The sequence below is a fragment of the Thamnophis elegans genome, chromosome Z, assembly GCF_009769535.1.
Source record: "Thamnophis elegans isolate rThaEle1 chromosome Z, rThaEle1.pri, whole genome shotgun sequence".
In the NCBI taxonomy this organism is placed as follows: domain Eukaryota; kingdom Metazoa; phylum Chordata; class Lepidosauria; order Squamata; family Colubridae; genus Thamnophis; species Thamnophis elegans.
The window spans coordinates 123,655,408-123,673,861 of record NC_045558.1 but is presented as its reverse complement, the minus strand read 5'-3'; the positions used below and the strand labels follow the sequence as shown (position 1 = coordinate 123,673,861).

The following is an 18,454-nucleotide window of genomic DNA, read 5'->3' as shown; positions in this document are numbered from 1 at the left end:
TGATTCACTTAAGAAATGTGGTAAAATGGAGGGCAAAACTCACTTAACCGGTTTCTCACTTAGCAACATCAATTTGGGCCTCAGGTGTGACATTAAGTGGGCATAAGACTACCTGTATGTTGTCTATACCTGTATGTACCTGTCAGTGGGATTCCTAGGATGTTTGTGTAGCTGGATATTTTATGCCCTGAGATGGTTTTTCGCATCTATGGCCTCAAGGTCTTTATAGAGAGCTCTCCTTTTATCCTTCAGAATATCTTTGAGCATATCCTTGCAATGCTCATCCCATCCAGGCAGCAGGCTAAAGAGCTCCCTCATTTTTTCCTGGGGTGTTCGCTTTATCATGATATTTTGATATTGCTCTTCGCTCAGGGCAATTCCATGTAGCTGGTCCAGAATTTCTTCCACTGTGGTTGTTCTCTGAATCAGGGCATCCCGATGGCGTTCAATAAAGTGCATTCGTGGGGCAAGAATTGCTGTAAAAATAAATAAAATGAAATGAAAAATAAATAGTAATATATTATATACCAACACTTACATTAGTTCAGCTTCAGCCCTCTCTTCACTGGAGATGAAGCTGTGTGATAGGAGACTCTTTAAGGCAGGGGTGGGTGACAATGGCAACTTTAGGACCTGTGAACTTCAACTCCCAGAATTCTTGAGCCATGCTGGAATTCTGGGAGTTGAAGTCCACAGGTCATAAAGTGGTCAGATCATAAAGTGGTCAGCTGCTCACCCCTGCTTTAAGGGTATATATTCTTAAGTGAAATCGAAGTTATCTCTGTCACTTTATCCTAGAGTAAAATCCACATCCACTGTAGGAGATAATTTTAAGAATGCTGTGAAATCATGCTCTTCCTCTCCATAATGTTCTGATCATTTCCTTTTCTCATAATTCAAGGCCCAGTTTGACATTCAGGAGAATGTTTGTTAAAAAATGAATGCATGCTACCTTAGGAGCCAAAATCTCAGTCTCTAAGGGAAATTATACAAAAATTGCACAAATTACTAGCTTACAACTATATTTAATTTTTTAAAATAAAAATATTTTTATTTAATTAAGGGGTCTTATGAATACTGTTTGGGGAACAACAAATATCTTGGTTGCAGTAGATTCAATGTTGTCAAGCCAGGCTTGTTTCATTCTATACAAACAACTTTGAAAAAATTAAACCCGAGATATGAAGCGAAAGCTAACAGATGAAACGAGTCTTTATAAAATAATATGAGCAACATAACCCTTTGTAGGATCCTGTAATCCCTTAATCTGGAATAGAGTTGGGATGACTGTATGCAACCAAGCATTTACCAGCTGGATGCCCTTCCTGGCACCACGTGGAGTTCACAGCAGATATTTTTTCTTTGGCTCTAGGAGAGAAACAGCTGCTGCTACCTAGGATTGAACTCTCAACCTTCCGAGTGGGGGGCAAAAGTCTTGACCACATGTAGACACAAATATGTTGTCTTTATTAAGGTTTTAATATAATCTCCCTGCAATTCCTTGAAGTTTAAGAGAGAAATCAAATTGCTGTGAAACTGAAAATTCACTTAAATTTGTTCTAAGCTACACATGTGTTTCAAGTCAGAAGATATGTTAAGTAAAGGGGCAGGCAGGCTAATTCCTATCTACTGATGGAGAAGGAACTCACCTGGTTGGCTTGAGTGGGTGCTGAGCTGGGGCACAGGTTCCTGAACAGAATTGCAGGCATCTGGAGGAGGAGCGGGGAAAGGTTATTGTACAAAACCAGCAATAAATGGACAATGTGCAGAATTTTGTCTGATATTCTCTAAGAGATCATGTTTACATAGATCAGAGAAGCTGGAAAAACAGTAGCAAGTGAACTTCCCAAGGAAGCTGGGCCTGTGCAGTAGAATCATCTTGACGGACCCTGGTGGGTTTCAGTTTGGGATTACACCTGAGGTTGTGATACACAGTTCGATTTGAGTCCTTGTTCTCCACCTAGAATGAAGCTGTGCTGGCAACTTTAGGCTGGACTGCATTTATGCAGACTCTCTTTATGTGAAGACTCTGCTATGCTCCCTGGTTTTTGGAGGGCCTCCAGAGGATGATGCCTAGAATGCTGCTGGAGGGAAACAAGGAGTGAAACTGACTAGAAACAGACAATTATTGTGGTGATAAGAACAGCAAAAGTTGCTTCATTTCTCTGTTCTTATTGTGTCCTCTGAGTGTTGACCATGTCCGCATGGTGCATGGAAACACCAGTAACTGCCCTACCTGGATAAGAATAAACTTTCTATGATAAATTATGTCCTGGTAATTTATATCTGGTTCTGCCGCTGAAGATGACTTGTAATGTCAGTTAGCACAATTTCTGAGGAAAAAACAGAGACTGGAGTTGGATGAAACTAGAGTGCACCCCATCAGTCTATCTTCATTCCCTCTTCACTTGTTTTCAGACACAATTTAATGTGTACTGACTGTCAAAGTATAAAACCCTTTGGGGCTGGGGATTTCTGTATCTGAAGAATATCCATCTTCATTTCTGTTCTTAGCTCTGTTCCAAGCAAATACAATAGAGGCTTTATTGCCTTATCTTTTGGCCATATCAAAATACTGCAGGCCTAACTATCTTCAAAGTGCTGGGCGCCACACCCTGCCAACCGACACCCAAAGTGGCCCTTATTGCTTTCGCAGAATCAGAAAAAGACATTTTTCTTCCTGCTTCCTTAATACAGGAATAAGTTAGGGGTGCTCTGATATTTCTAGCTTTTTAGGGCTACTTTTATTTCCCGTTACTAGGTTACTCTTTATTGCATTATATTTATTATAGATGGTGTTTTAATGTCTCATACCTTTTATAAAAGGTATCAAATTTTAGCTTAATGCTTTCACTGTTCGGATTTTATGGCTGTGCAAATAATATATATACACGTGTGTGTGTGTAGTATATGCATTTATATGTGTATATGTATATATGTATATATATATATATATATATGTGTGTGTGTGTGTGTATGTGTATAAAATACATACGGAATGTATGTATACATGTGTGTATGTATATGTGTGTATAAATATATAAAATATTCCGAAGCATTAGACAAATGCTTAAACAAATAATTGTGCCTGCATAATTGGTATGCACTGAAAAACCGATAAACTATGGTGCATAAAAGTGGGTTTGGTTTCCATAGAAATTATAAAATATATTACATTTTATAATATAAAATATATTATATATAAAGTACAAAAATATGAGAAAAGGGGGTGTATCTATTCCATAGCCAACTTTTGGAAAGAGAAATCAGAATCCCAGCAAAGGATTCCTCTGTGGAAGCTGAAAAGTTTTTTGGGGGGGTCCCATTGATTTGGGTCAAGTGTGATTGCACCCAACTCCCCCACCCAAGATCTTTTAGGGCTTGGGAACTAAGGTCCGACCAACCTGGGGCTTGCTAGGTGAGGGGAAGCTCCAGATCCAGCTTTCCTACCGCCGCTGAAACCGCCCTTCATCTCATGCGCTACCTTTCCCGGTGTCTCGGAGAAGCTTCTCAGCTTGGGGCCTGCAGTCACTATCCGACAGCACCTTGGCGGCCACTTCCACGGCGTAGTCGTTGCAGTAGTGATGGACCAGGAGGTCGCTGAGTTTGATCGCGTTCGCCTTCTCCAGTTTTCCTCGAGGGATGTTCCTGAAGCCATCCTTCACCGGGAACTCGTTCAGGTTCGCCTTGAAAGCTTCCAGTTCGACCGCGGTCAGGTCTTCCAGGGTTTCTGCCAGGCGGCAGCGGACGCTCTTCGCCATCGCGCTCCTTCTTCCGCGAAATCAGAAGGCTCAAAAGAAAAAGAAAGAAAGGCGCGAAGCGGAAAAAGCGCGCAAGAGGGAGGGCTCGCCAGCGCGATCACCCGCTACTTTCGCTTTTTGCCTTCTCTTTGTTTCCCGTTCCGGCTTTGCCCTTTTTGTTGCTCCCGGGAATCTGGAGATTTCCGGAGGATCCGTTAGAGAGTTAAGGATTCAGACGTGCAGCTTTGCGCGACGCCTGAATTTTACAAGGACTGTAAAAAAAAAAAAATTGGCGTCGCGTTGCATTTTCTGATGATGTGTGGAGCTATAACAGAAACCAGGTAGCCCTCAACTTACAATACTTAATTTAGTGACCGTTCAAACTTTCAAGGGCACAGAAAAAAAAGAGGCTTATGACCAATTTTTACTACTTACCCCTGTCGCAGCATTCCCCGGGGGTCGAGTGGTTTACATTCAGATGCTCGACAACTTTTGTGACCTTCTGACAAGCAAAGTCAATGTGGAAGCCAGATTTATTTAAACAACAGAAGCGATTCCCTTAACAAATAGAATGTAATAATAGAATTGGAAGAGACCTTGGAGGTCTTCTAGTCCAACCCCTACATCACTTCAGACAAATGGCTAATCAACATCTTCTTAAAAACTTCCAGTGTTGGAGCATTCACAACTTCTGGAGGCAATTTCTGTTCCACTGATTAATTGTTCTAACCGTCAGGAAATTTCTCCTTAGTTCTAGGTTGCTTCTCTCCTTGATTAGTTTCCATCCATTGCTTCTTGTCCTGACCTCAGGTGCTTTGGAGAATAGTCTGATCCCCTCTTTGTGGCAGCCCCTGTGATGTCACAATGTGGAAAGAAAGGTTGTAAAATGGGGTGAAACTCACTTAACAAATATCTCACTCAGCAACATAAATTATAGGCTCAATTGTGGTCGCAAGCAGAGGACTACCTGGAATGCGAATTGGGTATATCTATAAATAGCAATAGCACTTAGACTTATGTACCACTTTACAGTGCTTTACAGCCGTCTCTAAACGGTTTACAGAATCAGGATATTGTCCCCAACAATCTGGGTTCTCATTTTACCGGCCTTGGAAGGATGGAAGACTGAGCCAAACTTGAGCCTGTTGAGAATCGAACCGCTGGCAGTTAGCAGAATTAGCTTGCAATATTGCATTCTAACTACTGCACCATCACGGCTCCTAATGCTAACCAATAAATTCAGTTTGTTTGTTTCAGCCCAGTCCAACACTGTGTTCATTTTATCCAGCACAATTTGAGAGCAATAATCACACTGAGAGACAAAACTAGAGTTTAACAGTTTATTTCTGGTACGCTGTTTGACATTGCATTGCATCTTCAGATATGTGGGGCTACAACAGAGTAATGCAAATTGGGTCTAATCTTTAAATGCTAAAAGATAAATTCAGTTTGTTTCTTTCAGCCCAGTCCAACATTCTGTTCATTTTATCCAGCACAATTTGAGCCAATAATCACGCTGAGAGGAAAAGGGGGTTAATCATTTATTTCTGCGCAGAGGTAAAGATGGATGTTTGAGACCCGTTCAAATCAAGAATGACTGCTGACATTCCACAAGTTGTGGTTGTACCATAAAACCACAGATAAGCATAAAGAAATTCCTGATATTATCACTTGTTCCTGATTTATTGGACTTCCACAGCTAACATACCTTAATAGGCATGGGGGTTGTGCTTAATTCCAACTTAATTCCATAATAAGCACTAGGGTGCATTTAATTTGATAAGGTGTCCACCTCTGGATATTCTTATTTAACTTCATGATGATAAACCATTTACCTGTAGATCTTTGCCCAGACTTTTGCCCATGGCTTCAGCAAAATACCACATTACCTTTCCTTGTTCCAATAATGGTCCCATTTGTGTACTACTTTAGCATACAGGTAGTCCTCAACTTATGACTACTTTTGAGTGGAAAATCCCCATTTCTAAATAAGGCAGTTGTTGTTAAGTGAATCACTGCTGCTGTTGTTGGTAACATGGCTGTTAAGTGAATCTAGCTTCCCCCTTGATTTTGCTTGTCAGAAAGTTGCATAAAAGGATCACATGACACTCTGCCCCCCCCCAGACACTGCAACTGTTGTAAGTACATGCCAGTTGCCAAGCTTCTGAATTTTGATCACGTGACCACAGGGATGCTGCAAAGGTCAGTAGTGTGAAAAAACAGACACGAGTCACTTTTTTCAGTGTCATTGTAACCTTGAATGGCCACTAAACAAATGGTTGTAAGTTGAGGACTACCTGTATTTACACTCAGAATGGGACACCTGGACTAACACTGCCTATAACTGAAATGTTTGTGAGATTAACCTCTTTAGTTTCTGATAAATGCCAAGGTAGGTGTTAGCTAACTGGGAATCTAACAATCCAGGAAAAGCATAGACAATGATTAAAATAGGTAGTTCTGACTAAAGCAAATTCATCTATTGTGTGTGTGTGTGTGTGTGTTCCAGCATAACTTTGGAACGCCTCGAGTAATTTCAACCAAGCTTGGTACACAGATGACTTACTCTCTGGGAAAAAAATACTGTGGGGGTGAGACACCCCTAACACCACCCGGGGTGTGTGTACCTGTGTGTTCCAGCATAACTCTGGAATGCCTGGGCTGCCAAAATGAAAAGAACTGAATTATATCTATAGTGTCAAGTTACAGTACTTTTGACAGTGATAGTGTACATTTTGGATTCACATTCTATTAAGATAGAGCCTGTTGTGTCTTAAAATGGATTCTACTGTACAGCACAGTGAAGTTTGTTTATTATTATATTTATATGCCGCCCTTTTCCCCCCCGAAGGGAACTCAGTTGCCATGGTAACCATGGTAACAGCTTCGCAGTACATAAGAGGCTCCCTTACAACTAAAACCCTTAGATGTATTAAAAGAGGAAAAGGTAATTCAAACATGGTTCCAAACATGGGCAGTTACAGGCCAGGTGGAAAATAGATCAAAAAATTGGTTTCATGCAAGTCGAGGATAATCTATTTAAACAAATAAGAGATCAAAGTTTAATGCATATAAAGAGGATATACAATGTATTAGTACAGATGGATTCCGAAACAGAATTAGTTAAAGATTGTATTATAAAGTGGGCTCAAAATATTGAAGAACCAATAATGCTGGATACATGGGAAAGAATTTGGGTAAGAAATGTGAAATTTACACAAGCCCAAAACCTGAGAGAAAATTTTTACAAGATGTTCTATAGATGGCATTTAGATCCTAAAAAGTTGGTTTCTATGTACTCGAATTTACAACCCAAATGTTGGAGATGTGGTTCTCTCGATGCTACATATTTCCATATATGGTGGACTTGCCAAAAGGTTAAGGCATTTTGGATAAAAATATGGTGGATTAATGCAAAATATTCTTAAAAAAAGGATAAAGTTTACTCCTCAGTTATTTTTGTTAGGTATAATTACTAACTGTACAGCGGTAGAGATTAACTTGATTTTACACTTAATAACGGCAGCAAGACTGTTGGTGGCGCAATACTGGAAGAAGGAAGACTTGCCTACAATTCAAGAATGGACATTGAAAGTCACAAATTTAGCCGAGATGGCTAAAATATCAGCATATCTTAAAGACCACTCAAATGAGAGATATAAACGAGACTGGAAAAAATGGATTGATTATATACAAAATAAATACGGGACTAAGAAATTCCAGTTAGCCTATGCTTAAGATCAGGAATGATTTAAATTGTTTAAAGTTAGTTTAGCAAGGAGGAGCTAAGTTCAATGTAAAGATGTTATTAATTTCTTATTCTTCTTTTCAATATATCTTAGACTGTGTTTGTTTAAAATCTATACCGTGTACGGGTTCTGGGAAGTCGGGGGGGGAGGTGGTGGGGGGTTGGGGGGGAGGGATATATATCGTGTTAGATGTGTTAGATTTCAATGTAATTTAACTCCACATGTATACTGCTTTTTTTTCTTTATTTTATATTCTCATTACTATTATTATTACTACTTTTTCTTTAAAAATAGGATAGGCTAAGCATATTGACATGTAGCGGAAATACACCAAGGAGAGGAGGAGTGGGAAAGAAGAAAGATGGGAAGAGAAGGATAGGAGAGAGGGTAAGGGGGAAAGATGAGAAGGATAAGGAGGAGTGGATTGTAGAGAGAGCAGTAGAAAGGGAGGGGAAGTAGAGTAGAAAAGGATGATGGAGGGAAGATAGAAAGTTGGAGGGTGGTAGAAGAAAGAGGTGTATGGAGAGCAGAAGCGCTATAATGGGTTTCTATTTTTTGGGGGGGCATTGTTGACAAGAGGAACTGATGTAATTATTATTTAATACTATATGATATGGGCTATGTATAGTATACATGTGAGTGTGTGTTATGAAAATGAAAATAAAAAATTTAAATCATAAGAGGTTCCCTGTAATATGGGATTGGAATAAATACATACCCAGGCAACGCCAGTGTCAAGCCGGCCTCCCTCAGCAACGAAGAAAGAAACCACTTAATTCCACTTTAATTCTCCATTTTGCAGAATTAAAACTACTTTTACTGGTTATGAAAAGATAGCAGTTAAGCAAAGCAAGATCTGAGACAAAAGCGCGCGAACTCATAGATATCAATATTTGTCCAACCCTCTCCCCTGGTAACCCCCATTCCATTGTCCAATCTGCAAATCCCTCAGGTGTCATGTGAGTTTCATCTTCAAGGAGCATCATCAGGTTGGTATGCAGGACAGTTGGCCTTGACCAACTCTAAACTCCAATCTTCAGCATGCGCAGTAGATGGTGGGAACAAAATTCCCTTTTTAACAATCCCTCCTGTACCAAATCTTCCTCTCCCAAATACCAGCCCCCCCCTCCTCGTTTCAATGGCAGCCGAAAGCAAATAGCGAAGCAGAGGCTGACAACCAGGTTATTACCTAATGCAGAGGTGGTATTCAGCAGGTTCTGAGAAGTTCTGGAGAACTGGTAATGAAAATTTTGTGTGGTTCAGAGAACCGGTAAATACCACCTCTGACTGGCCCCATCTTTTCTCTGCCTCCTGAGTCCCAGCTGATCAGGAGGAAATTGGGATTTTGCAGTAACCTTCCCCTGACATGCCCACAAAGCCACACCCACAGAACCGGTAGTAAAAAATTTTGAATCCCACCACTGACCTAGTGACTTATAAAAGCTCTTAACAGTTTGTAAACAGGTCAATAGCCTACAACTAGGTCCTTTCTCCCTATAGAGGAGAGGATGAGAGATGTAGTTTGATACATCTGTAGGATACCTGACTTGATAAAGAAATTTTATTGTATTCTCATTTTTTTTTAATGTAAAGCTTAGAAACACCAGCTTGGAATTTCAGATTACTTTGAGCAATTCGTTACAAAATCTTAAAACCTACCAAAAAGAAAGAAAAAGACACACAAGAAACAATTGTTCCCTTGGTACAATTAATGGTTTTAAAAATCAGTTTTGCTGGTTGTGACTCATTTGATGGACAATACAAGTTCCAAGTCAACATTTGGTCCCCTGAGAATCAGAATATTGAGGAAATACAATAGTGGACAAAGAAGTAGCATGAAGGTACTATGTTTTTAAAAAGTGCCACGAAGGAGATTCATATGAGGAAATCTTACAGCGATGACACAGTCAAAGGCAGAGAATAACAGAATAAGAAAGTATCGTGTTTCCCCGAAAATAAGATAGGGTCTTATTTTCTTTTGACCCACAAAATAAGTGCTTGGCCTTATTTTCTGGGAAGTCTTATTATTTTTAAGGTGCAGGAGGTGGCAAGCATTGTCACCTCATGGCTGCTGCTGTGTTGCAATATTTTCGGGGAGGGCTTATTTTAGCGCATGCGCTCAAAAGCCCGGATTGAGCTTATTATCCAGGGAGGGCTTATTTTCAGGGAAACAGGATATTTCTAGCTCAAGTTTGAAATGAGGAGTTCTTGGTGCTTCTGTGAGCTTGGTTATTTTCTTGCAGACATTTTATTACCTAAGTGGGTAACATCCTCAGTGCTAGTCCTAATGATCATCACTAGCACTGATGATGTTACCTAGTTTGAATAATGAAATGTTTGCAGGAAAACAACTAAGCTCAGAGAACATCAATGACTTCCCAAGGAGAAAAAAAAGAAGACAACAAGCAACAAAATGGATGGTTTTAATTGCAGTGGTGATGGCTGCTTCGTTGGAGGAGCTGAATGGCCATGGAGGAACCATCTGGAACATGGGGCTCCAACCTTGGCAACTTTAAGACTTGTGGACTTCAATTCCCAGAATTCCTCTGGCCGAGGAATTCTGGGAATTGAAGTCCACAAGTCTTAAAGTTGCCAAGGTTGGAGATCCCTGATCTGGAGAAGACCTGGGTGATCTTTAATTATGGAAACAACTGGATGGCACATAATCATAATCATTATTTCCTTTTTTAAGATGGTTCATCTTTCAGTTGTGAGATAGGACAAAACAACAACATTTTCTCTGTGTTTAAGGATTTGAAGGCCATGAACCTGATTCAAACTACCCCAAACTTGACCAACTTGAAATTCTTTCTGCCATGGTAGAACTTGGAGAAGGCTTTGGATCCATCCAGACTGAGTTGCTTGAAGCAGAGGATCTTCAAAGCAAAATCAGAAATTGTGGACATCTTGGTGGCCACCTTTTGATCCTCCGTTAATGGAACATGATTGAAGCAAAGGTCTTGGAAACAGAGTTATATACTGAAAGGAGAAAACTCAAAACTCTCATTGATGGAGAAGGATGATGTCGAATGGAACTTCTTTATTTTTTATAGAGTAGATCTATTACAGCCACCCCAGGACTCTGGGTGATTTATATTTCATCATTGGGTCCTAAAGGAAAAAGCAAAAATATTTTACGTCCAGCAGAAAAACAGGTAGTCTAGTCCTCGACTTAGAGACAATTTGAAGTTACAATGGCATCGAAAAGAGTGACTCCTGACCATTTTTCACACTTAGAACTGTTGCCGCATCCCCCGAATCATATTCAGACACTCGGCAACTGGATCATATTTATGACTGTTGTTCTGTCCCAAGGTCACGTGATCACCTTTTACTCCTTTCCGACAAGCAAAGTCAACAGGGAAGCAGATTCACTTAACAACTGTGTGACTCACTTATCAACAGAAGCGATTCATTTAACTGTGGCAGTAAAGGTCATAAAATGGGACAAAACTCATTTAACAACTGTCTCACTTAGCAGCAGAAATTTGACACTCAAAAATGATCGTATGTCGAGGACGGCCTGTAACCATACTCTAAAAATAAATGCAGATAAAATAAAACTAATAAAAATAAAGTTGTGACAGGATAGGGATAGATAATTTGTGAGGAAACAGAACAATCAATGCAGGTAGTCCTCGACTTACAACAGTTCATTTATTGACTGTTCAACGGCACTGAAAAAAGTGTCTTATGACCGTTTTTCACACTTACGACTTTTGCAGCATCCCCACGGTCACGTGATTTATGCACGTCATAAATGTGAATCAGTTGTCAAGCATCCAAATGTAAATCATGTGACCATGGGGATGCTACAAAAGTTGCAAGTGTGAAGACACATGAATGATCACTGAGTTCAATCCTCACTAGGCTCAAGGTTGACTCCTCCTTCCGAGGTGGGTAAAATGAGGACCCAGATGGTTGAGGCCAATTGGCTGACTCTGTAACCGCTTGGAGAGGGCTAAGTCTAAGTGCCCTTGATATTGCTATTGCTTCTCCCTCCCGCGCCCATCCCGTGCGGTAGCTACCTTTTTCTAGACCATCCACTCAAGCCTCTCAGCTTGAGGCAGGCAGTTGATGGCCCTCAACACCCCGGCTGTCACCTCCGCGGCGTAGTTCTTGGGATAGAAACTGACCAGGAGATAGCTCAGGTCCAGCGCGTCCGCCTTCTCCAGCTGCCCTCGGAGGATATTGTTGTACTCCGGCTTGACCTGGTATTCGCGGAGTTGTGCCTTGAATCTCTTGAGCTCCTCCTTCGTCAAGTCCTCCAGGACATTTTGGATGGAACTACGGACGGTCCTGTCCATCGCGCTTACCCTGCAACTAAACGGGGGGAGTGGGGGGTGAAATTCGGAAACAAAAGAAAGAGGGTATGCGCGTTGTGTGGGGAGGGCACAAAGAGAAAAATTCCCGGAAATGTGAGGATGTGGTCAAAAGGGCGTCGATCCGTAACTTTCGCTTTCTCTTTTGTCGTCGCTTGCTGGGGACCCCGGGAGGATCCCGCGGAGTTAAGGATTCAGAGGCGCAATTTTGGGGACCCATGAATTTTTCAGGCTAGGAGAGCGCGAGTGATATTAGCAGCACCTCGTTTGGCGTGGCGTTTCCGGATGCGTGAGGCTAACAACGGAGACATGCAAATTGGGCCTCTCTATAAAGACGAACCAAACTAAGAGATTAAACAGATTGACAGAGTTGGAAGGGACCCCGTAGATCATCTAGTCCAACCCCTCCCTTGCCCAAGCAGGAGACGCTACACCATTTCTGACAGATGGCAGCCCAGTCTCTTCTTCAAAGCTTCCAGTGATGAAGCTCCCACAACTTCTCAAGGCAAGTTCTGTTCCATTGGTTGATTGTTCTCACTGTCAGAAATTTTTTCTTTATTTCCAAGTGCTTTGGAAAATACATTCTCAACCTCCCTGGCAAAGAGGTGTAGTTTCCTACACCTAACTGGATAAAGTAGGTTTAATTTATCTTTAAGCTACTTCAAAGCACTAGTTTGCAACTCCAAGGTACAGGAAGTTCTCCACTTACAACAGTTCATTTAGTGACCGTTCAAACTTACAGTGGCACTTAGAAAGTAATTTAGGACCTTTTCCCACATTTACAACCGTTGCAGCATCTCCATAGGCCAGGGGTCCCCAAACCTGGCGATAGGCACATAGGCACATGATCAATATTCAGACGTTTAACATCTGACTCACATTTATGACAGTCACAATGTCCCAGAGTCATGTGATCCCCTTTTGCGACCTTCTGACAAGCAAAGTCAATGGGGAAGCCAGATTCACTTAACAACCTTGTTACTAACTTAACAACTGCAGTAATTCACTTAACGTCTGTGGCAAGAAAGGTTCTAAAATGGGACAAACCTTACTTAACAAATGTCTCACTTAGCAACAGAAACGTTGGGCTCAATGGTGGTTGTAAGCCGAGGACCACCTGTACTGTGAGCAATTCATTACAAAATTTTTAAAAACTGGGAAAAAAAATAAATTCATGCAAACAATTGTTTTCTTGGTACAATGAATGCCTTTAAAAACAATCAGTTTTATTAGCTGTGACTCATTTTCATGGAGGGATAAAATATAAACTTTCAAGCAGAAAGCAATACCCTAATCTATTAATTACCAAGAATGACACCTCAGCCCGGCCAGGCTACTGTATATAAACAAGAAACTTCACACACCCGCTAGCAACGAAGATGTTACCTAATTTGGTAATGAAATATCTGCAAGCAACAACAAAAAAAAAGTTCATAGAGCACCGAAGACAGCAGTAAAGCAATTAGGAAAAAAAACACACCCTGGTTCTTGCTATTATAAATGAAAGACATATATCTTACATAAGGAAAACATCTATGCCATGACAGAATAACATAGTTGGAAGGGACCTTAGAGGTTTTCCAACCTCTGCTTAAGCAGGAGGTTTTACCATTCCAGACAAGTTCAGTCTCTTGCTTAAAAGGGTCCAGGGATGAAGCACCACAACTTCTGAAGGCCAGCCATTCCAGTGGTTAATTGTTCCCACTTAGTTCTAGGTTGTTTCTCTCCTTGCTTAGTTTCCATCCCTTGCTTCTTGTCCTGCTTTCTGGTGCCTTGGAGAATAGGTTGACCCTCCTCCTTTCTTTGTGCAAATATTGGAAGACTATCATGTCACCTCTAGGCCTTCTTTTCACTAGATTAGATAAACACAATTCCTGCAACTGCTCTTCATAGGGTTTAGCTTCCTGCTCTCTAATCATCTTCGTTGCTCTTTTCTGCCTTCTTTCCAGAATCTTTGCATCTTTTTTACAATATGGTGACCAAAACTGGATAAAATATTCTAAATGTGGCCTTACTAGCATTTTATAAAGCGATAATAATACTTCGTGTGATCTTGATACTATCTTTCTGTTAATGAAACCTAGGATTGCATTTGGTTTTTTGACAGTTGCCCCATACTTCTAGCTCATTTTTAAGTGATTGTCCACTAGGATTCCAAGATCCCTCTCACAGTTACTGCTATTGAGCCAGGTTCCACCTAATCTGTATCTATATATTTGGTTTTTCCTGTCTAAGTGTAAAACCTTAATTACTTTACATAGAATTTCATTTTGTTACCGTAGATAGGGCCCAGTGTCCAAGTAAATAAAAATAAAATGTTCATTTAAGGGTGTTGGAAGAAATGTCCTTCTGGGTTCAGCTCCAAGTGGGGAAAAAGACACTGGAGACATGGAGGCTGCTTGGAAAGATGGTTTAATGGTGGACAGGAACCACATGGCTTGAGCCCTGAACAGAAAAGGTGATCACATGCTTCAGTGTTGGTGGAGAAGAAGAGAAGGGTCGAGGGAGGGGCTTGCTAGGCTTTTTATAACCGTTCAGCCCCACCTCTGTTTCCTGTTCCTGTATATTCTGATTGGTTGTCAGACTCCCATGGGGCCATGCAGGGGCAACTCTCTAGGTTGTGTTTTGAATCCAAGTTTGGTTGAGTTTTCAGATGTCATGTGGTGAGTTGGGTAAAAGGCAGTGGTGGGTTTCAATTTTTTTTTGAACCTCTTCTGTAGATGTGGCCTGCTTTGTGGGAGTGGCCTGCCAGTCATATGACTGGGTGGGAGTGGCTTGCAGGCCATGTGACTGGGTGGGCATGGCCAACTTATAAAATGTGGTGAAACTTGCTTAACAACACTCTTGCTTAGCAACCAAAATGTTGGCTCAGAAAACTCTGGCCTTTGAAGCACGCAAGTCTTAAAGCTGTCAAGTTACAAGACCCTTGCACCCCTAACCCTTTAGAAAAAAAACCCCAGGGGGGTGTTCAAACTTGACAGCTTTAAGATTTGTGGACTTCAACTCCCAGAATTCCTCCTCTCGCTCTTCATCTTGACGATGTGCGGACGGGCAGGGGGAGGGAGCTGGAACCGGTTCTAAATGGCACTGTAGATTTGTGGAACCTCTTCTATAGAAGAGGTTAGAACTGGCAGGAACCCACCTCTGGTAAAAGGCCAATAATATCATGCCTCAATCCCATCTCCCTGGATCTGAAGGGGAGAACTCTTTATTATGTAAAGGGACTGGCTTGGCCATCTTAATGGCCCATTGACAAAGGGGGTGTGGGCAGGAAGCTGCAGAGAGCTACTCTGTCTTTTAAAAACATGTTTCTTCTTTTTCACAGCCAGGGAAATATAATATTCTGCCTTTTTAATATTTCCTAGGATATTTCATTTTTCTGGGAGAGAGCTGGGTGATAACTTTCCACAAGGGGATATCTGTTTTAACCAAGATATAAAGACATATGGTTTACTATAAATAAGGAGGCATCTGTTTTAACTCTAGATAAGGAAACATTTCATTATCATACCTATTATTAAGTCATAAACTAATGCATTCCATTCTATTGATGATTGGCTACATCTTTAAATTAAATAACCTATGAAATGGAGATGAGAAACAGTCCATTGGGCCTGTTGCCCAATGTTACTTTACAATCATGAGTTAAATAAACATATTTTCAATGCTCCTGCTTTAAGCAGGGGGTTGGACTAGAAGACATCCCAGTTCTCTCCCAGCCCTCAGGAAACAGGTTGTTTTTTGTATTATCAATTAGCCACTAGATGGCAATATAGGATCCCTAAAGGGAACAGCAAAACTGTCTCAGAAAGTTGGAGAATGTGATATCAAAGTGGATAATGCCAGTTAATCCATCGTGCTAAATTATAACACACTTTATTTCATTGTGGCTTGGTATTCACAATCCATGGCTTAGAATTTAGTATTTTGTATGAACCAGACCTCTGTGATTTCTGGGAAAATATTATATATATATATACAGTATATAATATATATATATAATTAGTCAACTGAACATTAAAAAATATATCACAAATATTATTGACTGGCGCTGATGGTTGATATGGGTTGCTGCCAGCATCCTAGGTATCAACCAAGTACCTTCTTAAAATGTACGATGTTCCGAATAGCGCAATTTTTTTTGCAGTTCTGCTGGTGTTATTGCAGGAAGCTGCAATTTCTTGATGTATTTTATGAAATTTTTGGACATGGTACCAAGTGCCCCAATGACAATGGGTATCACTGTTACATCTTTCATCCATAATCGCGTAGTTTCAATGATCAGGTCATGATATTTTGTGATTTTTTTTCCAGTTCCTTTTTTTTTTGACCCCGGGGTTCCTAGCACCGCTATATCAATAAATTGTACTTGGTTTTTGACAACTGTGATATCTAGTGTATTGTGTTCCAAAAGACGATCCGTCTGTATTCGAAAGTCCCACAAGATCTTTATCTTCTCATTTTCGATAACTTTTTCCACTTTATGTTCTCATGACTTTTTGGATACAGGTAAATCATAATTTTTTACATAATGACCTGTGGATTATTTTTTTGTTTTTGTTATCATTATCATTGCTGTTACCTGTTAGATGTAAAAACACCTGGAAGTCTCAGCCATTATGGTTGGCCAATGTGGATTTAAATCTAAGTGACATTCCCAGCAATTAATGCATTAGCCCTCAACATGGAAATATGGTAGGTCCTTGAGAAGTTTTGGAACTGAATTTGAAATGGTGACCATGTCATAGTGGATTGCCCAAAACCTGAGTGATTAGAGTTAGAAAGATGCTAAAGCCATAGAAAGTTTATAGAGAACAGCAACACAAATGATAAGGGGCCTTGAGGCTAAATTGTAAGATGAATGGCTAAGGGAGCTAGATATATATAGCTTAGTGAAGAGAAGGCTTAGAGGAGACACGATATCAGTCTTCCAATAGAATAGAATAGAATAGAATAACAGAGTTGGAAGGGACCTTGTAGGTCATCCAGTCCAATATCCTCAAGCAGGAGACCCTACACCATTTCTGCTAGATGACTGTTTCCAGTGATGAAGCTCCCACAATTTCTGAAAGCAAGCTGTTTCATTGGTTGATTGTTTGCACGGTCAGAAAATTTCTCCTTATTTCTAGGTTAAATCTCTCCTTGACCAGTTTCCATCCATTATTTCTTGTTTGGTTTGGGTGCTTTGGAAAATAGCTTGACCCCCTCCTCTCTGTGGCAGCCCCTCGAATATTGGCAGACTGCTATCACGTCTTCCCTGGTCTTTCTCTTCACTTGACTAGCCATGCCCAGTTCCTGCAACCGTTCTTCGTATGTTTTAGTCTCCAGTCCCCTGATCATCCTGGTTGCTCTTCTCTGCATTTTTTTTATTAATTTTTAAAATTTTTTAATTTAAAACAAATACAACATCTTTCTTTACATGCTATAGAAAGTATATCATGTTTTGGTGCATCTCTTCCATTAATTCATATTAATTCAAATATCTTAACTCAAATGTTTACCATACTGACATCATTATACCTCCACTTTTAGTTGCCTACAGTTATTTAAACATCCTTCATCCTCAGCTATGCCAAAGATTTAATCCATAACCACATGCTGACATTTCATTTACTTGTTTGTAAAATCCTCTATTAACATCAAATCCTCATATCCTGTATTAGCTGAACATCCATAATATTTAATACCAAAAATTCCATCTTCCATGCAATGTAGTTTATTATCATTCTCCCTTCTTTAAGTAATTGTATCGTATATCGTAACATTTTCCCCATATTAGTTAACATTTAACTGTATATATTTTATTTTATTTTTTAATAGTGACAATTATTGTGATTAATAACCTTTGTATATGGTCCAAAAATATTTCCAACCTTCCCTTCTCATATCCAATTATTATTTATCATATCAACTCCACATTATATACATTACTAGCAATATCAATTATTATTCAGCTATATCTATCACAAATAAAAGTAATTAGATTTAGCTAATTTTAAATTGTATTCTTCCATCTATCAGCCTATGTCTCTCCAATAACAAAACCTTCTTAATCCTATTGCCATTCGTGGAACAGATTTACCAAATGTTTTTATAAGCAAGTCCAAACAGGGATATCTTCGCACCTTTTTGCTTAGGATGTCTCTGATGAAATAATAACGTTGTCCCAGGCTTGTTAAACTTTTGAGTTTGTCTTTAATTCTCAAGGGTGGAATTAAAAGTTCTGCAAATGATGTTTCATAAAATGTAGATTCTTTAATGCTTCTCATTCCTCCTGCGCTCTGTCTTTTAAGATGAATCTTCTGTATGGCTGCCCCCCTTTCCAGCGTTACATCTCTTTCTCCCTCCAAGATAAAACAGATGCCCTGCGTGTCAGCAAGTTGAGAGACTTCATTTCTCACATTCTTCATTTGTATTTCAGGAACATTCAAACATTCAACGTTCTCACTTTTTTCTTCATATTTTAATGTCAAATAGTCCAATTTTTTTTTCAAATCTTTCATATGAATCAAACAACTTTTGAAATGCAGAGAAAAATATTTGAAATGAACCTTTTGAAGTATGTATCGATGCCATGTTGTGACGCAGTTAAATGCTCTAAAATATTTGCAAGTAAAGACGCTGGGAGCTGTGCGATCTTATC

At 40.0% G+C, this 18,454-nt stretch overlaps 2 protein-coding genes and 1 long non-coding RNA gene across 3 annotated transcripts in view; 1 reads left to right on the top strand and 2 right to left on the bottom strand.

Moving 5' to 3' along the window:
* Positions 1–3,962, bottom strand: LOC116522673 (apoptosis-associated speck-like protein containing a CARD). The gene is made up of 3 exons (XM_032237689.1): positions 3,485–3,962; positions 1,650–1,709; positions 1–476 (listed from the first exon to the last, which is right to left on the bottom strand). Exons 1-3 carry the CDS (start codon positions 3,759–3,761, stop codon positions 181–183), a joined length of 633 nt encoding a protein of 210 aa, XP_032093580.1. The 5' UTR covers positions 3,762–3,962; the 3' UTR covers positions 1–180.
* Positions 3,963–10,313: 6,351 nt separating this feature from the next.
* LOC116522674 lies at positions 10,314–11,712 on the bottom strand. Its single transcript, XR_004256989.1, has 2 exons — positions 11,626–11,712; positions 10,314–10,600 (listed from the first exon to the last, which is right to left on the bottom strand). It is a non-coding gene; the product is annotated as an uncharacterized LOC116522674 (long non-coding RNA).
* Positions 11,713–12,280: 568 nt separating this feature from the next.
* The window catches only part of TRIM72 (tripartite motif containing 72), a 32,671-nt gene continuing 26,497 nt past the window's right edge, over positions 12,281–18,454 (top strand). Inside the window, exon 1 of the mRNA XM_032234478.1 lies at positions 12,281–12,316. The gene's annotated coding sequence lies outside the window, so the exon portion shown is untranslated. The remainder of the gene's footprint in view (positions 12,317–18,454) is intronic.